Here is a 24,618-nt window from a genome sequence, read left to right on the forward strand (position 1 = left end):
AACACGGCAGGAACCCCACACTCCCAATTCTATTGTTATTTACACTACACAGACCCCCTCCACTCTAAAAATACCACACACTGTCATCCACACAATAAGAGCATATCCATTATTGTTTACACTACACACCTCAGATAGTCAGCACCAACATCGCACACACCTCCAATTGCCAACCCCACTGTCATCCACGCTGTATGGATTAGTATCAACCACACACTGATAGCACCTCCTGAAATAATAAGATAGATAAATGAAGTTTGTCAGATTTTTTTTTTTATTACTTAAAAAATAGGATTTAGTCCATGACGAAACAATGATGTGAATAACAATGGGAAGGACCCATCAAAGGGGATCATCTTCATCACTCCAGTCCGCTGGGGCATCTGTCCCAAAATATCTATCTCCAAAATTACCTATAGAAAAATAAAAACTGTTATTTGTGTCACAAGCTAAGGAGAACGGACAAAGAACAGCTGGCTAGATATCTAAAAAGCAAAAAAAACAAAACATGATTGTTGTCCCATGTTCACAAACCCCCATGATCCCAAGAATGGGGGAGCCTACTGAGATGAGATTGAGGATTGACTGCTACAGAGAAAGGTAGATTTATGAAGATTCTGCAGCCTATTCATAAATACGTCCATGTGCTAGAATGGAAATCTATGCCAGGCAGGAACTGGTGGTGGAGATTTCCATTCTAACTCACACTTGTGGTGCAGGTTTGACCTTGCCCAAAAAAACTGTGTAGAAAAGATAACGATTTTCCCCCATTGTCTCCAAACTACACCAGGTCACACCACCATCCCTGTAAAGAGCACCTAAAGTAGTAGGAAATTTTTTCAGCAACACTAAAGGACCTTATGATGTGGGCTGTAAAACTTCAGGGATAAAATCAGAATTGTGATGACAACACAAGCAGAAAATCTGATAACTGTCCAACAAAACGTACCAATCCCAGGGATGATCCGGAACAAGTCATTAACCTTCTTGTCCACTGCTGTGGTAAGGATACGTACATGGGGAAAAGCATAAGCCACAGAGTGCACTCCAAGTTCTGCCATAAGCAGGGACAGCAGGAAAATCTTGTCCTCTGGAACTTCATGGTCCTGTAAAAAAAAAAAAAAAAGAAACGATCAAGTAACTGAGATGGCAATTCACTATATTATAAGAATAAGCCTCTTCCCAGTCCCCATCACTCACCAGTAGTACTCTAACAGCCATCATGGCTGCAGCTCCAGTGGACACTGTACAATCCATCAGAATAACATGGTCCTCACTAATATCTTTCGGGAGTCTGAGATAATGCAGCTGTGAGTGAAACCAACAACACAATTCAAACCTTAACATACAGTTCTATATGTATATTTGTGCACATAGGGAGCAGCATTACTATTTATTAGAGATGAGCGAACAGTGTTCTATCGAACACATGTTCGATCGGATATCAGGGTGTTCGCCATGTTCGAATCGAATCGAACACCACGTGGTAAAGTGCGCCAAAATTCGATTCCCCTCCCACCTTCCCTGGCGCCTTTTTTGCACCAATAACAGCGCAGGGGAGGTGGGACAGGAACTACGACACCGGGGGCATTGAAAAAAATTGGAAAAAGTCATTGGCTGCCGAAATCAGGTGACCTCCATTTTAGACGAATAGTGGATTTCAAATCCGGGTCATATGAGAATGTGAACTTTGTGACTATGAGACAGGGATAGCTGTACAGGCAGGGATAGCTAGGGATAACCTTTATTTAGGGGGGAATGTTATTAAAAATAACTTTTTGGGACTCTATCGGGTGTGTAATTGTGATTTTTGTGAGATAAACTTTTTCCCATAGGGATGCATTGGCCAGCGCTGATTGGCTGAATTCCGTACTCTGGCCAATCAGTGCTGGCCAATGCATTCTATTAGCTTGATGAAGCAGAGTGTGCACAAGGGTTCAAGCGCACCCTCGGCTCTGATGTAGCAGAGCCGAGGCTGCACAAGGGTTCAAGCGCACCCTCGGCTCTGATGTAGGAGAGCCGAGGGTGCACTTGAACCCTTGTGCACCCTCAGCTCTGCTACATCAGAGCCGAGGGTGCGCTTGAACCCTTGTGCACACTCTGCTTCATCAAGCTAATAGAATGCATTGGCCAGCGCTGATTGGCCAATGTATTCTATTAGCCTGATGAAGTAGAGCTGAATGTGTGTGCTAAGCACACACATTCAGCTCTACTTCATCGGGCTAATAGAATGCATTGGCCAGCGCTGATTGGCCAGAGTACGGAACTCGACCAATCAGCGCTGGCTCTGCTGGAGGAGGCGGAGTCTAAGATCGCTCCACACCAGTCTCCATTCAGGTCCGACCTTAGACTCCGCCTCCTCCGGCAGAGCCAGCGCTGATTGGCCGAAGGCTGGCCAATGCATTCCTATGCGAATGCAGAGACTTAGCAGTGCTGAGTCAGTTTTGCTCAACTACACATCTGATGCACACTCGGCACTGCTACATCAGATGTAGCAATCTGATGTAGCAGAGCCGAGGGTGCACTAGAACCCCTGTGCAAACTCAGTTCACGCTAATAGAATGCATTGGCCAGCGCTGATTGGCCAATGCATTCTATTAGCCCGATGAAGTAGAGCTGAATGTGTGTGCTAAGCACACACATTCAGCACTGCTTCATCACGCCAATACAATGCATTAGCCAGTGCTGATTGGCCAGAGTACGGAATTCGGCCAATCAGCGCTGGCTCTGCTGGAGGAGGCGGAGTCTAAGGTCGGACCTGAATGGAGACTGGTGTGGAGCGATCTTAGACTCCGCCTCCTCCAGCAGAGCCAGCGCTGATTGGTCGAGTTCCGTACTCTGGCCAATCAGCGCTGGCCAATGCATTCTATTAGCCCGATGAAGTAGAGCTGAATGTGTGTGCTTAGCACACACATTCAGCTCTACTTCATCAGGCTAATAGAATACATTGGCCAATCAGCGCTGGCCAATGCATTCTATTAGCTTGATGAAGCAGAGTGTGCACAAGGGTTCAAGCGCACCCTCGGCTCTGATGTAGCAGAGCTGAGGGTGCACAAGGGTTCAAGTGCACCCTCGGCTCTCCTACATCAGAGCCGAGGGTGCGCTTGAACCCTTGTGCAGCCTCGGCTCTGCTACATCAGAGCCGAGGGTGCGCTTGAACCCTTGTGCACACTCTGCTTCATCAAGCTAATAGAATGCATTGGCCAGCACTGATTGGCCAGAGTACGGAATTCGGCCAATCAGCGCTGGCCAATGCATTCTATTAGCCCGATGAAGTAGAGCTGAATGTGTGTGCTAAGCACACACATTCAGCACTGCTTCATCACGCCAATACAATGCATTAGCCAGTGCTGATTGGCCAGAGTACGGAATTCGGCCAATCAGCGCTGGCTCTGCTGGAGGAGGCGGAGTCTAAGATCGCTCCACACCAGTCTCCATTCAGGTCCGACCTTAGACTCCGCCTCCTCCAGCAGAGCCAGCGCTGATTGGCCGAATTTCGTACTCTGGCCAATCAGCACTGGCTAATGCATTGTATTGGCTTGATGAAGCAGTGCTGAATGTGTGTGCTTAGCACACACATTCAGCTCTACTTCATCGGGCTAATAGAATGCATTGGCCAATCAGCGCTGGCCAATGCATTCTATTAGCGTGAACTGAGTTTGCACAGGGGTTCTAGTGCACCCTCGGCTCTGCTACATCAGATTGCTACATCTGATGTAGCAGTGCCGAGTGTGCATCAGATGTGTAGTTGAGCAAAACTGACTCAGCACTGCTAAGTCTGCATTCGCATAGGAATGCATTGGCCAGCCTTCGGCCAATCAGCGCTGGCTCTGCCGGAGGAGGCGGAGTCTAAGGTCGGACCTGAATGGAGACTGGTGTGGAGCGATCTTAGACTCCGCCTCCTCCAGCAGAGCCAGCGCTGATTGGTCGAGTTCCGTACTCTGGCCAATCAGCACTGGCCAATGCATTTCTATGGGGAAAAGTTAGCTTGCGAAAATCGCAAACTGACAGGGATTTCCATGAAATAAAGTGACTTTTATGCCCCCAGACATGCTTCCCCTGCTGTCCCAGTGTCATTCCAGGGTGTTGGTATCATTTCCTGGGGTGTCATAGTGGACTTGGTGACCCTCCAGACACGAATTTGGGTTTCCCCCTTAACGAGTTTATGTTCCCCATAGACTATAATGGGGTTCGAAACCCATTCGAACACTCGAACAGTGAGCGGCTGTTCGAATCGAATTTCGAACCTCGAACATTTTAGTGTTCGCTCATCTCTACTATTTATATTTTTGTACATGTAGGGTAGTATTATAGTACCGTATATACTCGAGTATAAGCCGAATTTTTCAGCCCAGTTTTTGTGCTGAAAAAGCCCCCCTCAGCTTATACTCGAGTCAGCAAAAAAAAAAAAAAAATTTTTTTTTTTTTTTTTTTTTTTTTTTAGGGGGGTGGGTCTATGACCAGCCACAATATTAATGTATATAATCTCCCATAAAATAGTGCAAAAAAAAAAATAAATAAATGTTCTAAATCGCTCCTTTCCCTAGAATACATAGAAAAGTAGAAAATGACTGTGAAACACATACACATTAGGTATCCCTGTGTCTGAAAGTGCCTGGTCTACTGAATATAGGGGATCTGCAGTGCTCCTGTTCCATCAGGAAGGGGTTAATAGGAGCACTGCAGATACCCTATGTTCAGCCAGGCTGAATTCCAAGTGGGGGAAAAAAAGGAAGGGAAGGCACAGACAAAACCAAAACACCCTTCCCCATCACCCAGCACCTACTGCACCCAAAAACTACAACCATTTTAATTTTCCAGTAGCTGCTGCATTTCCCCCCCCTGGGCTTATACTCGAGTCAATAAGTTTTCCCAGTTTTTTGTGGTAAAATTGGGGGGGGGGGGGTCGGCTTATATTCGGGTCGGCTTATACTCGAGTATATACGGTAATTAGATTCTTGTACATATGACGTAATAATGTATAGGTATATACAAAGGAGTAACAATTTAATTTCTCTTTTTGCTCATTTAATCCTCCATTATTACAGGGTCCCTACTTTCCCATCTCTTGACTGCTGCAGCGCTGGCACAATAGCACTGAAGCAGTCACAGAAGACTAGTCCCGATAAAATAAGAAGGCCTCTAGACAACTCCCATATACAGTAGTTGGTTTAGGACAGAAGTAAATAATGCTCTGTAAACTCAGTAATTTTCCTAATCTGGATTTATTCTCAATACAATTCTTTCTGCAATTTTTTCTACCATAGTGGTCTCATGAACTCTCACCTCTGGTTCTCCAGTACTTGGGTTGGTCTGGATGAGAATGGTTCCAATCCTCACATCCTTACACACAGCTCTCAGTGCAGGTTCCATTGTTTCTCCCGCTCTCAATATAGAAACTCCAGTTATCTAGACAAAAACACTTAGAACTCAGGAACAGATAATTTAACAAAGGCATATGATATCTGAATACTCAGTGTGTCACAAAGCAACATGCATATGTCATCACTTTGGGCAATACAAAGATGCAGTTCTGATGCTTTCTAGCATGACAGCTAAAAAATATCACAACAGGACTAACAGAACAGCAGACATGGAAGGATAAGACCCATTCATCAGAAACTATTACCCTTATTACTGACCCGTTTGCCATCATAAGTTCGTCCATAGTAGTCATGTCCTTGTGGGGTCTGCACAGTGTAGCTCTATGGAAAAGAAGCAAGTGAAAAACTTACATTTTGTAATTAAATCAGTAATTCAGGAAATAACGTTTCCAAAGCAGCTTTTGCACTGGTTATGCTTTATTACTAATAAACACACCAGTATCCTGTTTATAACATTTGCAGAGGGAAGCTCTCACTACTCTACCTCTGCTGCAGCTGTTTCAATTTTCACTGTTACAGACTCCCCTCTATTTGGGCCATAGGCCCATTGATTAGAGAGGAGATGCTCAAGTGACCTAGAGTGATGGGGGATAATCAGGGGAGGGTAAGGAACAAGTGTTTTGGCCTCCCCAGTAGCCCCACACAAAGGTAATTGACAGGTACTGGGTAATAAAGCTTAACCAGTGCAGGAAATCCTCTAATAAGCTTTTTATTCCTTAGATAACTCATTTAAGTAATTATAGTGTAAAAAAAAAAATCTATCTTAAATAATAATATTTCCATGTAAAGAGAACAGGGTCCCCTGTTGAATGTGGTTTATACCATTCAATCCCAGAAAAAGAGGAGCGATGGTTTTCCTCCATGCCTTTCAATCCCATTAGGACAGAATGATCCATATCATTTGTTCACTGTAACTGTGCACAATACAGCCCATTACAGTTTCACAGTTTCCTTTGGCTGTCTACATCATTGACTATACCAGTGATGGTGAACCTGTGACATACTAAGACATTTTGGGTGACACACAACAGCAGATAATTATATAATTATAATTACTGTGTTACTGCAATAAGCAGCTGCTGTGTGTACAGTTTGTGGGTGCTATAAAAGGGGTCTTAAACTGTGTGGGGGCAATAAACATGGGATCATGTTTTTTTTTAGGGGGTGGGGATAAAAAAAAAAAAGGGAGGGTGTCATATACTCAAGTTTTTCTTTTAAAAACAGCACCACCCAGTCCTCAATCTATATTGGGTACTGAAGCTGCTCCATTTAGTCCAAAGAGGCAACACTACACACAACCTGTGGAATGGTGTGGCATTATTTCTGAAAAAAGCAGCTATATTATCCTATGCAACCCTTTGAAGTAAGTTATTTCATCCATGAATGTCAACAAATGCTACCAAAAGGTTTTCACTAGCTTCCCTAAAAATGTAATCCAATTGTGTTTTTCATATCCATAAACTTAAAGAGTAACTCCATCCTAACCATTTCAACTGCTGCACAGGGTACTTATCCATTACAGATGGATAAAAGAGGAAGGACAGATGCGAGTCATATTTTATTTTATGCATCTTTCATTTACAGGGGTCTTCAATGTTCACTCACCCTGAATGGAAGAAAAGACAAAGCGTGCTCTATCAGAAGCCTCATGAGTCGGCGAGAATAGAAGATAAATTCATCCCTGCTTGTCTCCTTGTTCCTGAATCGTGAAAAATAATGACATGTCAGGATGTGTATCAATAGTGAAGTTGTGAGAAACATGTGTTTCTTTATCTATCCCAAGAATATTAATAGGGAGGATGTTCTAGATAGGAGTCTTTTATCATTAATGAGATATGGCTAAAAATGTCTGAGAAGCAAAGGTGAACAGAAGTTCTAAGCAGCAGACACTGAACAAGTCACCTACCGTATAATCGTGTGCATGACGCTTACTTGAGGAGTCTCCTTCAAGACACAGAGTGTCCTTGGCAGTGGCTGTGACTGATGGGCAGAAGCCAAAGCGGCCCTAATATCAGGAGAAAAGACACAAGTAAGATAAGGGACTGGCAGTCTACTGCTACAATTTAAATGTATTAGTGCCAAGCCTACCATCCACCAGTGCCAAGCAAGCCACCCTTCATATAGTACTATGGAACACGCTTCACAATGCATGCACAGCCACTGAACATAAGTTGCTGTTACCTCGTGATGGTGAAAGTCCTACACAGATCACTGGTCTACAGCCAGTCTCCCCAATCCCTTCCTCAGACATCATAATGTAGTATATTGGATGCTAGAGTCCCTTATATTCTATATATCTAAGGCAATTAAACAAGGGGGTGGATAATGTGTTTTGGACCTTGAGAACAATTCGGTCTGAAAGATATATATATTTTTTTCAGTCTTTACTTCCTCTCAAACATATCATTGCAACAACATGGGTAAATGGATTGTGATGCAGGCATGGTGATCTGGATGACATGGGAACATAACCTGTTTAGTAGCAGGGTTACTAATGCTGCCAGATATACCCGCCATGTATTAGGGGGTTTGTGTGAATGCAAGATGACAGCCACTGCAAGTTTCTATGCCCACTAAAACAATGACTGATGCCAAGTGTACATCTTTAACCCATGTTCTCAACCTCTACCAAGTCAGATTTCCTTGCTCATCTAATGGAAACTATGAACTTAATGCTCCACACACAATATAACACGTAGTTTACGTGTAGGATCACCTTTGGGCATCACTTTACAATTTTTCAAGGGTGTGACACATCTACATTTAAATCTGAATACTTCACACACTACTTGGCTACAGTTTTAAAAAGCACATTAATAGGGGCAACAAGCAAAATCCAGTCTGGAGGATGGGTATGCAAGTGAAATACTTTGCATTCATCTTGATTATATCATGGAAGTATGCTACTTATAACCAAGGTACTTGAAGGAAGTCTTCTTTATCGGGGCTGCTTTCAACCATGCCATATATAAATGTCATGAAGATGATGATGGATAGCAGAGCGGATATCCACCCTGTTAAATAGTTCTTGGTCTGGTGCATCTTGCCCATTTATACATTAAATTCTACATTATTGCTGTAAGGGACATAAATAGCCAGACACGGCTTTTCCCAGTGATGACAGGTGATCACTCAGGGTTTGAGGACCCAGATTTGCAGCAAGCAGTAGATCGGTGTTGGGAAAAGGGGTTGTCTTCATCAGAAGGGAAATCTAGTAAATGTGATTTTTGACCATCCCGGTTTCTAAAATCTAAGTATAAAATGCTGGCACTGATCAGAGATTTCTGCCGCTACAAATCATAAGCAGGGATGACAAGAATGAACCTTAAAATGATGTGTCAGATTACGGGCATATGGCAATTTCTAAACTATGAGAATGGTGGTACTGTAGTTGAATACTGGGAACATTTAGGCTGACATGTAACTTTGCAATACCTTAGCTTTAGGTATCTTGCACAATTTTGAGCAGTAATTTAGCAATATAGGCTATCAGAGTAAAATTTACAACTGGACATTTATATTTCTGAAGGATGTGCGTATAATGCTATAAGTACTCTGATGGAGCCATGTCACTGTACACTTTAATACATTTTACAATAATCTTAGATTCTGCACATATGATATGATCTTTAAATGTATATTCACATCTTGTAATGTAAAGGCATATCCTTAGGATACTTTATAATCAGTAAGGGTGTGAACTCTGACACCCCCATCAAACTTGAGAATAAAGAGGTTGCAGTGCTGATTTAATGCCATGTCCTAAACTGTTTTCCCTATCATACTGACAACAGCCACCTCTATATGCAGCTGAAGCTTGCCCCATTCACTTAGACGAGTCTGTGCTGCAGGGAACAGCTGTGGAGGGGATGAGGGCTAAATCGAAAGCTTCTCCATTGTTTGGATGTGGGGGTACCCAACCTGTGACTCCAATAATTGTAAAGTGTTTATCCTAGTCATATGTCAGCACTTTTCAACTCAAGAACGAGAACACCAAAGGTGCTCATCAGAACTTGAGTAATATCATGTTTATTAACTATTCCTATCTACAGGGGAATTAACAATTCTACTTGGAATCAGTCAAAAGCGTACTCAGACACACCCCTAACACATAAGGTCAATGCACTGTGGGGTAATTTCTCCAACATCTGACTGTACAGCGCCTGGTGTAATCCTTCCACACTGCAGTAGAACAGGTTCTATATAAACCCTGAACCAGCAGAGAGCTGCTGAGAGATGTGAAGTTAGAACCTCAATCAAAATGATTTTTTTTTATTTTTTACTAATTCATTATACACTATATTCAGGTTATATGCACATATAAACCAATGTTTAAAAGGTGAACTTACACTGTATAGACTATCTGTAAAAGCAAATCACATAAAAGGCAGACATGCTAGTGGGTTAAGCAGGGGAATCAGGTCACTAGCCTACACACAGAAAAAACAATGCAGGGTGAGCACACAAGAGGTGTTAGTGAGGTGAAGACACACGCAGCCTGAACACAGGTCTCACATGTCCCAGCGGAGCTTCCTCTGCCCAGAATACACACAGGAATGAGGGAGGGGATGAGTAGAAAATGAGGGGGTCACACATAGAAGGGAAAAATGAAAGCAATTGGCAGTAAGGGTGAAGTTATGGATGACTCCATTATTACTAATTTACCATGTCATCAATATACTGGGGCAGATTTACAAATCGGTTACTAAGTTTTAGACAGTGCAGACTTAGACTAGGCAGTTATAAAATGCACCAAATTTATTATAGTGATTGACGCTTGGCGACACCATCTAGACATTGGCTTACTTTCCAACAAAAAAATGTGGCAACATTTTGGAGTACTAAGTAACGTCTTAAGCCCTCGTCCACCAGTAGTAGAAGGTGCAGAAACTATTGGAAAGAGTCTCAAACAGTTAGTAAATGTGGTGGCAATGCATGTATGCATGTGCATATTTTCAATAGTTAATCTGCCCTGTTTCTTATAAGACCCGTTGAAATCCAAAGCTGGGAGCTGATCAATTTAGCCACTATTATAGCTTTCCTAGACTTGAATGAATTGTCTAAATTGTGGCTGGATGTTCCATTACTGCGGAGCTGGTGTATCTTATGAGTATTGTGGCCTTCTAGAACTCTATAGTACTAGGGAGCAACACGGTGGCTCAGTGGTTAGCACTGTAGCCTTGCAACGCTGGAGTCCTGGGTTCAAATCCCGCCAGGAACAACATCTGCAAGGAGTTTATATGTTTGCATGGATTTCCTCCCATTCTACAAAGACATACTAATAGGAGAAAAAAAATGTACATTATGATCCCTATATGGGGCTCACAATCTACAAATGAAAAAAAAAAAAACTATAGCACTATATTCACCATCAGGTGATACAACTAAATGTCATTAGAAAATAATTCACAGGAAAAGAGCACCGCTGGTGTATATAAGCCTTTAAAGAGTAACTTACATTTCAACAAAATATGCATAAATCTACTGCAGAATGTGTGTCCAAGAGGAACCATACCACACCAATTCTGCTCATTATAAGACTTGGATTTTAGCAGGCTCCAACTCTAATTTACAGTAGTCTCAGATCTGGTAATTGCAGACTCACTGCTAAGGATGTATGAGTCTGTCTCACCCCTATCCATAGACTTCTATTTTGCCATCTTTATGAGCTTCAGACCCATCTTTGATTAACAGAGATTTCAGAGTGAAAGTCATGTTAGAAAGTAAAATAGGCAAGAGTGAGCTAGATAAGTGGAGAAATAGGCATTTTTCTGTAATATATGCTTATTACAAAATGTGTTATATTTAGTCTTACCATTGATTTATGCAAAGCTTATTGAACAGCTATTGTCTATTTATTACAATGATGTATCTAAGTTATCATGTGTGACCCTACTAAGCCACTCTAACAAGTCTATTATGTGTGCTACTGTCGGCGTACCTAAGCCCAGCATGTACAATAATGTCTGCTGAACTGCGTACCTTACCTTTAGTTTAGCATATTTGATACTTTATGTTGAGCACTGTACTCAAGCCTATCCCGTGTGACACTGTGCTGCTGATCCAATGTATTTAATTGTGACTACTGAGCTGCTGTATCAATAGGTTATCATGGCTGATAGCATTACAATCCCCATCATGTGTCTTAATAAAGCACCTGTTTGTACAATGTACATTTGTTCTGTTCTTTTGCGGTTTAGACATCTCTCTATCCAAATGCCAAATATAATTTAAGTCTTAAAATAGTAGCTGGGGTGCAGTGTCCAGGCAGAGTGAGGCCTCGCTGACAGATGTGAGAGGAAGCTTCCTGTGTTGTTTGTGGTGGAGAACGATGAGAGGAAAGAACGTGGGCAGTTTCCTGCTCTCACCACACAACCTGACCAGCAGTGGAAAAATACCCCTCCACCTCTATTCTGAGACTGCACCAAGGCCATATGAGACATAGGAGGGGTAGGGAGGAGACATAGACTCAGTCATGGAGGGACAAGTGCTGCAAATGTAAAAGCTAGTATGTTCATAGATTTTTTACCAAACAGGATGTTGGTAGACTGGTGCAAAAGTGTAAGCTATTCACTAAGGCTCAACACCCAACAGTCACTTATTTAATAGCTCACCACACAGATCTAATAGTTTATCTAAATGGCAGAACAGGGTCAGCACTGCTGTTATTCAATATGCTTGTCAATTGGAGATACAACGCTGCACCTGGCACATGCAGTGTAGTCACAAAACAATGTAAAAAAGATCATCTGGAGCAATTTCCAGCAAATGAGTCCCTTTATTGACACTGTATTCCTCATATACAGGACACAACTGTAGCAGTTTGAAGGATTCCAGACTCCCCATACAGCAGATATCTGTCCTGATTTTACCCATTCACATTGCACTCAGCTTAGTGTGCATGTGTGTGCATGTGTTCTCAACAGTTAGAGAGCAAGTCCCTACAAGAAACCTCTGGTGGCGGCTTATCTCTCTCAAAGGGACAAAAGGATCGGGCACGTCCAATTACAACACATCAAACCATGTTGTCCCAGAGGAAGAGAATGGAGGACTCCACAAACATAAGATGATCTACTAGTCTCACTGAAGTGCATGGCCAGCTTTAGAAACAAGCTTTGCTCGATTTTAACATCTTACAGCCCAAAGCAGTTGAGTCTTCTATATGAGAAATGCAGATTCAATAGAAGGACCGAATTGTTGGTGACTACTGAAGATTGTTTACTTTCTTCACTAAGCTGCTTCTCCCCCTTCTGTGCTGACAGCACTGTGCCAATACAGCTTATGATAGGTTCACACCTGAATTGGGGTTTCTATTCTTTGGGTCCGCTTTAGGAGCCGAAAAATAGAAACTCAATCTGCTTAAAAAGCAGTTACCTGCAGACCCCACAGACTATATTGGGGTCCACTGAGTTTCCATCTGAAAAATCTGGAAAGAAAAGTCCTGCTCACACAACTTTTCTCTCACATTTTTCAAGCGGAATAGGGAACGGAATCCCCAAATGGTCACCCAACTCAGGTGTGGTGGTAGCATTAGCTATTTAAAGGGATCCTATCATTTAAACACTTTTTTTTCTAGCTGACACGTCAGAATAGCCTTAAGAAAGGCTATTCGTCTCCTACCTGGGGGCGTCCCCAATGCTGCCAGAGAACTCTCTCCATTGACGCCTCCATCTTCAACAGCATCCATGTCTTCTTCCGGCTGGGGTCACACTCCCCTCTTGCGCGCATGCACAGTACGCTCCTGTAGTTCTACGGAGAACTACAGGAGAGTATTGCGCATGCGCGCAAGAGCTAAGTGCGACCCCAGCCGGAAGAAGACCCGGTTGCTGTGGAAGATGGAGGCATCACTAGAGAGAGTTCTCTGGCAGCACTGGGGACACCCCCAGTGCTGCGAAAGAACTCATTTGCATACCGGTAAAAACCGATATTTCTACCGAACGGCGGGCCGGAGGCGACTGATAAAGGTAGGAGACGAATAGCCTTTCTTAAGGCTATTGCGACGTGTCAGCTAGAAAAAAAAAAGTGTTTAAATGATAGGATCCCTTTAAGGCACAGATTGTCAGACAGAACAATTCTAGAAACTGCTATGTTCCACAATGCTCAAGTCTAAAAGGCAATGTCTCACCAAAACACAATTTTTTTTAACCACTTCTGTACCAGGCCAATTTGTGGTTCAGAACCAGACTTATTTTCGGGTTATTTTGTATTTGCGGTTTTGAGGACTTTTAACATTTTTATCATTTGGGTTATTCAACTAATTTCTGTGTCTTTTTTCAGCGACACATAGGGTTTTATCTTTATGTTGTTTTTAATTTTGCATTTTTTTTATATGTGGGAAAATATAAACAAAAGATAAGGGAAAACGTGTCTGTTTTTCACTTTTCTTTTTTTTTTTCTTTTTAACTTTTTTTGTTGCTGTTTTTTGAGCCAAAGCCAAGAATGGCTACAAAAGGAATTGGAAATCCATAAAGAATACTTATACATTTTATTCAAACCACTCCTGGTTTTGGCATAAGAAACTGCAACAAAAAAGTTACTTTTCCACAAGCCTAAAATAGTTTTTCCTCTCCGTTATGGTAATTTTTATTTTGTATTGTTTCGTTGGGGGTGGGGCTAGAATCTGTAATAAGGGTGTGTTATTGGTGTATTATTTTATTTATTGTTTTAATTACATTTTTTTTTTACTTTTCTATTCATTTTTTTTTTTTTTTTTTTTACATTGTGTATGGTCATAAGGTCATAATAGACCACAAACAATATCTGCAATATGTTTCTACGTTCTTCCTGTGGCTGCGTGGATTTCCTCCTGATAGGAAATACAGATTGTGAACCTTATATGTCTGTAAAGTACTGTGAAATATATTGGCACTATATAACTGAATTAAATTTAAAAAAACAAACAATTAGGACTAGCCCATAGTCAGGTTCACATCTACCATAGAATACACACTGCATTATGGGAATGGGTCGACGACTGTGTGATAAACTCCTCAAATGCTGCGCTCACTGTTGACTGATTGTATTAAACTTCAAATATAAGGAAGCGTTTACACTTCCGTCGGTGTCCGACAGCTAGTGTCCGCTGCTAATGTCCATTCAAAATCTTGTGCAGACATTAGCAGCGGACACTAGTTGTGTCCGTGACATTTTGCATAGATTTAAATGGACATCGGGTGCGTTGTTTTACACTCCGTGCCTGTCCTTAACTGTCTGTTCCCAAAGATGTCCGACTTTTCAAGCGAACAGCAAAAACCTACATGTTTTGCTGTCCGCTTGAAAAGTTGGACATCTTTGGGAACGGACAGTTAAGGACAGGCACGGACTGTAAAAGAACGCACCTGATGTCCATTTAAATGAATGCAAAATGTCACGGACACAGTTAGTGTCCGCTGCTAACGTCCGCGCAAGATTTTGAACGGACATTAGCAGCGGACACTAACTGTCGGGCACAGACGGTAGTGTGAGCGCTCCCTTACTGTAAAGTTAAGATGCATGAATGTAAAAAAAATAATTTTTTGTTTCCCTTGGCGTCCTTCAGGCAGACAGAGAATGTTCAGCACTAGCAGGCCGGTAGATAAGAGATAAATGTTGTCGATGGGTGTGAGCTTGTTTAGGTGCCACCATGGGAACTAAACAATATTTGTTTTAAAGTTTTGGTAGATTGGTGTGTACACATAATATTGTAAATTCTTTGACATCACCTAACCCTGTCATTTTGGACCTGTGACAAGTAGTATAAGGTCTAGACCAATTCTGAGAATGAGATATCTTTCCACAGGAAGAGCTGACCGACACTGACAGATCAGCAACCAGAAACGTCTGTGGGTCTCTTACCTGACACTGATCTCCCTCTGCAGCAATGGAACAGACATACAGACAGGGTGAAGAAGACACAGATCGACAGACACAAAGAACTACTACTGGGAGCCTCTAAGATCGTCTGCAGGACAACTTTTTTTTACTGCAGCTTTCAGCAGACAGGGAATTCCTGAGTTACGTGGTACACCTCTCCATACAGCAGCTACTCCTCAATGATTAAAAGACTTCTGTAATTTGTATCAGTAAATGAATGAAGGACCTGTACACATTTACACAAACATCTACTGTAGTACTTTGTTGACTGCTGCTTATCCTTACCAACCTTAATGGCTCAGATGTTTAACAAATGATATGTGTTGAAAATAAATGTCATACAACAATCAAGTGGGTCAAGAATGTGTTACACTATCGCAATGGTCTATTCCTTGTTTTCTGCCAAGTCTCTACTACGCTGACAATATGCATTGTATTGAGCTCATCTTGTAGCATTAGCAGCAAAAAAAATAAAAAATATCTCGAGGTGAACTCTGGCATGTGTGAACTGCCAGTGGCTTCTTATAAGAGATTTCTAATTTGATTTCAATTAATACATGTTTGTGGTAAAGGTCTTATATGGTCACTTTAAAGGCGTACTCCCAATATAAATGGTCACTAAACAATCTAATCTATCCACTTCACAGTATAATGGTTGAAAAATAAAACATAATTTTTATTAAATACTAGCTTCTGCCCGTGACTTCGTCTGCGGGTTGTTGGCGTTGATGATCTGCCTATATTCAGCAAATTGCTGCCGTCGATGGTTTGCCTGCTCCGGCATTTTGGCAGCTCGCAAGCTGTCCTGTTGCTGACTTTGTTCCAGCATCTCAGCAGCTCTCTGGGACACCATATAATGAGCATGTTGTTGGTGTTGATGATCCGCCTGCTGCGACGTCTCGACAGCTGTCCCGCTGCTGAACTCGTTCCTCGCGCTGTGCCTGTGATTGTTCCAGTATCCCAGCCATTATTCCAGTATTTCAACCATTATACTGTGAAGTACTCTCAATGGCAGGACCCACAACTTCAAAATAATTATGGCATATCCTGTGGTCTAAGGTGGGAATAACTCTTTAAGAATGAAGGTAGTGTTTGGCCTGTATCAAGATGGACTCCTAGACAGAGTCTTCATTTCCACTCACCTCCTCCAGCTGACTATGTACATGTTGTACTATCAAATCAATGGCCACTGTATTACCGCTACCTGAAAGAGATGGAAAAGTGAAAAGTTGATGCTCATCCTATTTACTCTAGTCCACCAATGGATATATCCCAGTCATCCTCACTTGCAGCTGTACAGTATCATACCTCTTGGTACCACAATATCTGCAAGGCGCATAGTGGGCTGTATGTACTGGTCAAAAGCAGGTTTCACAAAGGCATGGTACTGCTTGAGAACTCCCTCAATTTCTCGGCCTCGTTCTGAGATGTCCCTCCGCAGCCTCCGTACAAGACGGATATCGGAATCAGTGTCTACAAAAATCTTCATGTCTAACAGCTTCAATAAAAACACAGACAACAACTTTGTGATGGTGCAGGAAGTGTGAATATGACAGTTGTGCTATATTCATATAGGAAGAAAATAATAAATCTGAATCTCAGTGGTCACTAAAATATGTATATACCTTCAGAAGCTCTGCATGTGCAAATGCCATGATCCCTTCAAATATGATCACATTGGCTCCATAAAGGGTTTTCTAGTAAATAATAATAAAAATTAAATCATATTATAATACCTGGAATTCCCCTTTAAATGTGCTCCAACATTGTTCCCTCCCAAACTACTATAATATAGTGTTAACTTGTCCATTGCCTTACCCAATCTTTGGTTCGGCTGTGAGTCGTGAAGTCATATGTAGGGATTTTTACACTCTTTCCCTGTTTCAGCTTCTTCAATGTACTGATCATTAGTTCAAAGTCAAATGAGTCTGGGTGGTCAAAGTTATATTCATTCCGAGCTGCCTGAACTTGTTGTTCTTCTGTCAGCACCTATGAGACAGAAAAAATGGAATTTTATGCTCACCATAAAATCCTTTTCTCATTGTATTCATTGGGGGACACAGCACCATGAGTATAGACCTGCCCACTATGATTATTCAAAGATGTCAGCTCCAACTTTAGGCTATACCTTCTTCACAGACACTGTGCTTGTCAGTGTGTACTGCAGCAATAGGAGACACAACAACAACACAGAACCAACACCACCATGTCCTGGAACCCAGAAAAGAACCAAGACAGCCTGGGCAGGAATAACAAGAAAAACAAGGTTTTTACGGAGCTTGCAGAGCTTTACGACCAATACTGGCATTGATAGAGGACACAGAATGGATCTGGTAAAACTTAGTGAAAGTGTGGACAGAGGCCCAGGTGGCAGCTTTGCAAACCTGGGCAGCAGAAGCTTGATGCCAAACAACCCGGGAGGCTTCGACAGCTCTATGGAATGAGCAGTCACATGGAGGGGCCTGATCCTTGAGCTGATAGGCCTCCTTGACCACAGACTGAATCCATTAGAGATAGGAGCCTTGGAAGCAGCCAGGCCCTTTCGAGGTCCCTCAGGAAGAATGAACAAGGCATCCGAACGACAGAAGGGTAAATGTAAGAGAAATAGATCTGGTTTGCAGGTACTGAAGGGAATGCTCACGTGGGTGCTTGGAGTTCGAGCAGAAAGACTGTAAGATGACATCCTTGCTGATGTGGAAGGAAGAAACCACCTTATGCAGAAAAAATACGGTGGAAGATGAAGGACAACAAAAAAAGGGGGCTTCCGGGGCGGGGCAGGGCAGGTAGCTAGGAAACTCTGCTGATGGAGGTAGGCAACCTTCCAGGATAGAAAGCGAAGAGTGGTATCCTGCAAAGGCTCGAATAGGGGAGCCTGAAACACTTCAAGAAAAAAATTAAGGTACCAAGGTTCCAAGGGAGGACGGTATGGAATAGCACAGTGTGCCACTCCCTGCAGAAAGGTCTTCACCTGAGGCTGATGTTGAGAGATGATGTTGGAGACCAGGAACAGACCCCTAAAAGAGACCGGAAGACCCCACCCAATGAATGCCGCTGAGGAGAGTGTTAAAAAGCAGCCACCAGTGCCCATAGTAATTGGGGTCATCCTTTAAAATGAAGACCCCCATACAAGGATGCCTCAGGAGAAGCTGAAAATATTGGGGCCCTGGAAGATGCATCTTCAGGCGCTGCCAAGTCATCCCCTCTAAGAACCTTGCATATGGGAGTGGGGTCACCAGCATTCTGGCTGCCAATGCGGTGAGTGGGGACTAGTCTGGCGTACACACTGAAGTCCCCCCCCTGCACCTGAAAGAAAAGAAATTATAAAATGATGCAAGACAGAAAGACCTGAGTCAGGTTAAGTCTTCTTCCTAAAGATTCTAGGTTAAAACTGACTAGCACACTGTCTGTGGAGAGACAGAGCAGACATCTTTCGATACTCCTAGTGTTAGCCTCCTAGTTGCCTGGTCTATACCCATAGTGCTGTGTCCCCTAATGAAATAAGCGAGATAACAATAATATACAATAGACCTCAAAAATTTGGCTAAAGACTATTGATGACTATGGACATGACAATACTGTAAAGTGTATCACCAAATGTTGTTAACGGAGCAGAATAGACACTCAAGTAAAATGGCAGCTCTATAACCATGCACAGAAAGTAAAATTTAAAAAATTTAGCATCAGAAAATAAAAGCAGATGACAAAAAAGTAATATATTTCTGGTTTTAATAAAAATAGTACACACACTCTTTTAAAGGGATATCCGCATCTCCAGGATCATATTTAAACTTGTAGCTTAAAGGTGTGGAGCACGACTTAGAACTTAGGTGAATTCTTTTTCACAGGAAGACATCATGTCTGTTTGTCACATGACTGAAGAACTGAGCTGTTGTATTGCCAAGTCACCAACAGATGTAAGGTCACTTCCTGAGAAAAACAACACCTTTAAGCTATTAAAGTTTTACACAATATATTGCTTTATCTATCTTGCTGTGCTTGTTGGATGCAGCTACCTATACCTTTTCATTGTTTATAGCTTGTTGTCTAGGTAACAGACCACCTCTCTGGACAGGCTGATGACTCAGTATTTGTTCTCGGTTCCATGTATTTTTTACAAAGTGCTTTTAAAGGGATCCTATCACTCACACACAATTTTTTCTAGGTACCACGTCGGAATAGCCTTAAGAAAGGCTATTCTTGTCCTACCTTTCGTCGTCTTCTCCGTGCCGCCGTTCGCCTATAATCCCGGTTTTTCTCGGTATGCAAAATAGCTCTCTTGCAGCACTGGGGGCGGGCCCAAGCGCTCAAACAGCATGGGGACGGCCCCAATGCTGTTAGAAAACTCTCTCCAGTGCCGCCTCCATCTTCGTCAGCAACGTCCTCCTTCATCCTCTTCTTCCGGCCAGGTTTCCGACTTCTACGCCTCGGGAAGAGCAGACTGCGCATGCCCACAGGCCACGAGAAAATGGCCGCTTACAATACTGTGCAAGCGGCCATTTTCTCGTGGCCTGTGGGCATGCGCAGTCTGCTCTGCCCAAGACCCAAGGCCTAGAAGTTGCAAGCCATCGCTGGAAGAAGAGGATGCGGCTGACGAAGATGGAGGCAGCACTGGAGAGAGTTCTCTGGCAGCATTGGGGCCGCCCCAAGTGCTGTTTGAGTGGTGAGGCCCGCCCCCAGTGCTGCAAGAGAGCTAATTTGCATACCGAGAATAAATGGGATTGTAGGCAAACGGCGTCATGGAGAAGACGACGAAAGGTAGGAGAAGAATAGCCTTTCTTAAGGCTATTCCGACGTGGTACCTAGAAAAAATTGTGTGTGAATGATAGGATCCCTTTAATTATTGAGCCCTGATAAGAGATAGGAATGGAATTCAGGTGAAACCCTGAGATCAGAAAAACCCTTTTTTGTTTGCTGAGAGATATTCTGCAGTAGAATATTAAGAAAAAAAGGTAATTCATGTCAATTACTTTTCAGACATCAGGCTCCACCGCAATGTATAAAGCGGGGATTGAGATGCTCATGAGTAAAGGGACATACATTTAAAAAAACATTTGCAGTAATGGAAACACTTTCCCAGATCCTCATATTTCTGGCAAAGAACACATTTGGTTTTACCTTGTAAAAAGAGTCCATAGACAAGAGGACCACCCAAGGAACATCCAGAGCTTCAATGATCATTCGTGCAACTGTGGTTTTACCTGAAGCACTGCCACCGCCCAGACCTGTCACATGACAAAATCAACAGGGCTTAAAAATGTTAAGTTTAAAAATAGTGCAATTTGTAAGAACCCACAGCCATGTTAGGTGTGGTCACTAACAGGCCAATGTTAGGAGTTGTCCAAAGAGGAAGCTCTCCTCCTGATACTTCCGATACTTAACATTTAACCCTGATTTTGTGATCATGGGAGTTGGAGATTCATGCTGGTCCCCCCTTTCAACCCATCATAGCTGTTCCTAACACTCACCACAATAAGTACATCAGAGTTACACCTCTAGGAATCTCAAACAGGGAAGCACTGTGTGTGACAGCACCTGCTCCAAAAAAAGAAAACACTGGAAATGTTCCATTGCTAGGATTTAAAGGGGCAATCTCATCAGATCTGGATTGCTATCTCCCCTTCTCTGCAGCAGATATCTTCTTCAAGGGAAGTTTCTGCTGTCAGCAGCTCCTGGATGTGACTCATATTGAAGGGGGTCTATACATCCATTATATAAATTTTTTGGGAAAGCCGAGTGATCACAGGTCTCACAGTGGTTACCTGTTACCTCCCACCTTTCAAGGAGCACTAAAAGACAAAGATGCCTATTTATACAGTGAAATATTTTCTACTTTTTCATGTTGCTGCAAAAATGTTCCCAACTGCTGAAACCTTACCAATCACAAAAGCCTCTTTCGACTGTGTCCCATGCTCATTGTACCAAGGTGGTCGCCCTGCAGTGTAGATGGTCCTCTTGCTGGTTCGAAGGAGAGGGGGCTCTGATTTACACTGGCTGGTCGTTCTTCTTCTGCTGGATCGTCCAGGGCTGACTGGCGGTAGTAAACCATGACTTGAGTCTGCGCTGCTGGTGACAACACAAGGAATGGCAATTATTAGTAAAGGAGGAGAGCGGTCAATAGGCAAGATCATCCATCCTTTTTTTTTTTTTTTCAGCAACTGTCACTATGAATAAACAGGATCTCCAGGATTATAAGAACCATAAAATATATTAAATTTTTCCATACTATAAGAAAAGTCATACTGTTCAACTTAATAGAATAGCTTTTACTGCTGTGGTGTCCTGATTGTTTACAGTGCTGAGCAGTCAAACGTGGGCAGAACTGCAGAGTGATTGCCAGCCCTGCTTCAACGTAACTGTGTTAGAACAGTGCATTAACAGAACTCAAACATTATTTTCATAGACACACACTTGGGGGCAATTTATTAAGACCACTGCACTTTGTATCAGCGATAATGCTGTGAGCACTGGCAGCAGATGTGTCAAAATCATTAAGAGATTCTAGCATGGCACAGATTTTAAGTATAATTAATGCCAGCTTCTTGGCATTTGTTCTAGTACATCTGATGGCCAAGGTGCTCTTGACCGGTTTCATCTTGATCCTCTTCCTATTCTTCTCAAAAGTGGCACACTCTTTGGCGCAAACAACCATGCCCTAACAATGTTCTACTTATGCATGATAAAATGACATACAAAAAAAACTCCAAAACATTTTATATCCCATTATCTCAGTATCTAAAGCATAGTGGTTCAGGGGATTTGTTAGGGTTTCTGTCACTCTTTTCTGTATTTTTGCCAGCAATAAGCATATTTTCTGACAAAGAACAGAACCCATGACACTAGCGTGAACAGTGACTCAGGTACATTTCAATAAATTAGAATATCATCAAAAAGTTATTTTTTTTAGTAATTCAATTGAAAAAGTGAAACAGATATTATATTGTCTTTACAAACAGAGTGAACTTTTTCAAGTGTTTCTTTCTGTTAATGATGATGATTATGGCTTAGCACCAAGTAAAACCCAAAAATCGTTATCTCAGAAAATTAGAATAATTAACCCAAAACAGCTGCAAAGGCTTCCTAAGCGTTTAAAAAGGTCCCTCAGGGTTGGCTGACACTAGCGCTTGTACTCCATCCGGAAGGAGTCTGCATGGACACCCCCCGGACGGAATACAATCGAAATTGGAAGCGATGTACTGTCAAAGCACACAGACCCCATAGACTGTAATAGGCTCCGTGTTCTTGCTGTGCACTGTCCGCACTAATGATTCATGCAGGCAGTGCATGGCAAGCCCACGGAGCCCATTATAGTCTATGGGGTCAGTCTGCTTTGACAGCACATCGCTTCCAATTGCTATTGTAATCCGTCCGGGGGTGTCCATGTGGACTCCTTCTGGACGGAATACAAGCGCTAGTGTCAAACGACCCTTAGTCTTAGGTGACACAATCATGGGGAAGACTGCTAACTTGACAGATGTCCAGAAAGAAGTCATTGACACACTCCACAAGGAGGTTAAAGAGGACCTTTCACCACTTTTGGGCACATGCAGTGTTATATACTGCCGGAAAGCTGACAGTGCGCTGAATTCAGCGCACTGTCGGCTTTCCCGATCTGTGCCCGGTGTAAAGAGCTTACGGTGCCGGTACCGTAGTGCTCTATGGTCAGAAGGGCGTTTCTGACCATTAGCCAGAGACGTCCTTCTGCCTCGCAGCGCCTATCGCGCTGTGCTGTGGAGCCGGGAGGAACGCCCCCTCCCTCTGCTCACACAGCTCGTCCATAGACAAGCATTATCAGGAGCGGGAGGGGGGAGTTTCTCCCCGCTCCACAGTACAGCGTGATTGGCGCCGCGAGGCAGAAGGACGTTCCTGGCTAACTGTCAGAAACGCCCTTCTGACCATAGAGCACTATGGTACCGGCACCGTAAACTCTTTACACCGGGCACAGATCGGGAAAGCCGACAGTGCGCTGAATTCAGCGCACTGTCAGCTTTCCAGCAGTATATAACACTGCATGTGCCCAAAAGTGGTGAAAGGTCCTCTTTAAGCCACAAAAGGTCATTGCTAAAAAAGCTGGCTGTTCACAGAGTGCTGTATCAAAGCATAATAATGGAAAGTTGAGTGGATGGAAAAAGTGTGGTAGAAAAACATGCACAAGCAACTGGGATAACCGCAGCCTTGATAGATTAAGAAAAGGCCATTCCAAAATTTGGGGGAGATTCACAAACAGTTGTCTACTGCTGGAGTCAGTGCTTCAAGAGCCACCACACACAGATGTATCCAGCACATGGGCTACAAGTGTCGCATTCCATGTGTCAAGCCACTCATGACCAATAGACAATGCCAGAAGTGTCTTACCTGGGCCAAGAAGAGAAAGAACTGGACTGTTGGTCAGTGGTAAAAAGTGTTGTTTTCAGATGAAAGTAAATTTTGCATTTAATTTGAAATCAGGGTCCCAGAGTCTGGAGGAAGAATGTAGAGGCTGCTGTACACAATCCAAACTGCTCGAGGTCTAGTGATGGTTTGGGGAGCTATGTCATCTGTTGGTGTAGGTTCACTGTGTTTTATCAAGACTAAAGTCAGCGCAGCAGTTTACCAGGAAATTGTAGAGCACTTCCCGCTTCCCTCTGCTGACAAGCTTTTTGGAGATGAAATTTTCATTTTCCAACAGGACTTGGCACCTGTCCACATTGCCAAAAGTACCAAGACCTGGTTTAATAACCACAGTATCACTGAGCTTGATTGGCCAGCAAACTCGCCTGACCTTAACCCCATAGAGAATTTATGGGGCATTGTCAAGAGGAAGATGAGACACCAGACCCAACAATGTAGATGAGCTGAAGGCTGCGATCATACAACCTGGGCTTCCATAACACCTCTGCAGTGCCACAGGCTGATCCCTCCATGCCACATTGCTGTATTGATACAGTCATTCATGCAAAAGGATCCCCCACCAAGTCTTGAGGGCATTTACTGTACATATTACTTTTCATTTGGCCAACATTTCTATGGTAAATATTTGTTTACTCTTGGTCTTATATAATATTCAAATTTTCAGAGATAATGACTTTTGGGTTTTCCTTGGCGTTAAGCTATAATCATCAACAGTAACAGAAAAAAAAACTGTTGAAAAAGTTCACTCTGTTTGTAGTGACTCAATATGGGTTTCGCTTTTTCAATTGAATTACTAAAAAAATAACTTTTGATGATATTCTAATATATTGAGATGCAGCTGTATGTGTGTTTGTGAAAAAGAATGTTGTGCAGTGTTGCAGGGTGTGTGCAATGTTCTCCAAATCAAAAGCATACGATTTATACAACAGAAAGCAATGGATACAGCTATCTACATCCTGTCCACTCTGTCTATGGATGCTAGCTTCACTTACAT

At 42.7% G+C, this 24,618-nt stretch overlaps 1 protein-coding gene across 7 annotated transcripts in view; it reads right to left on the reverse strand.

The window, feature by feature from the left end:
- Positions 1 to 264: 264 nt before the first annotated feature.
- The window catches only part of UCKL1 (uridine-cytidine kinase 1 like 1), a 31,455-nt gene continuing 7,101 nt past the window's right edge, over positions 265 to 24,618 (reverse strand). For 3 of the 7 annotated variants that reach the window (XM_075276930.1, XM_075276927.1, XM_075276932.1), the window contains exons 2-15: positions 21,112 to 21,296; positions 20,352 to 20,458; positions 17,055 to 17,225; positions 16,862 to 16,933; positions 16,545 to 16,734; positions 16,379 to 16,440; positions 9,900 to 9,919; positions 7,291 to 7,389; positions 6,990 to 7,083; positions 5,643 to 5,705; positions 5,287 to 5,409; positions 1,201 to 1,308; positions 950 to 1,106; positions 265 to 413 (exon numbers count right to left, since the gene is read on the reverse strand). In XM_075276930.1, coding sequence (XP_075133031.1) covers positions 343 to 413; positions 950 to 1,106; positions 1,201 to 1,308; positions 5,287 to 5,409; positions 5,643 to 5,705; positions 6,990 to 7,083; positions 7,291 to 7,389; positions 9,900 to 9,919; positions 16,379 to 16,440; positions 16,545 to 16,734; positions 16,862 to 16,933; positions 17,055 to 17,225; positions 20,352 to 20,458; positions 21,112 to 21,296 — 1,522 coding nt within the window. In that variant the 3' untranslated portion in view covers positions 265 to 342. Of the gene's footprint in view, positions 414 to 949; positions 1,107 to 1,200; positions 1,309 to 5,286; positions 5,410 to 5,642; positions 5,706 to 6,989; positions 7,084 to 7,290; positions 7,390 to 9,899; positions 9,920 to 15,218; positions 15,236 to 16,378; positions 16,441 to 16,544; positions 16,735 to 16,861; positions 16,934 to 17,054; positions 17,226 to 20,351; positions 20,459 to 21,111; positions 21,300 to 24,618 lie in introns of all 7 variants that reach the window. The other 4 variants (XM_075276929.1, XM_075276926.1, XM_075276931.1 and 1 more) reach the window with 2 other exon arrangements.

The sequence above is a fragment of the Leptodactylus fuscus genome, chromosome 6, assembly GCF_031893055.1.
Source record: "Leptodactylus fuscus isolate aLepFus1 chromosome 6, aLepFus1.hap2, whole genome shotgun sequence".
NCBI lineage: Eukaryota > Metazoa > Chordata > Amphibia > Anura > Leptodactylidae > Leptodactylus > Leptodactylus fuscus.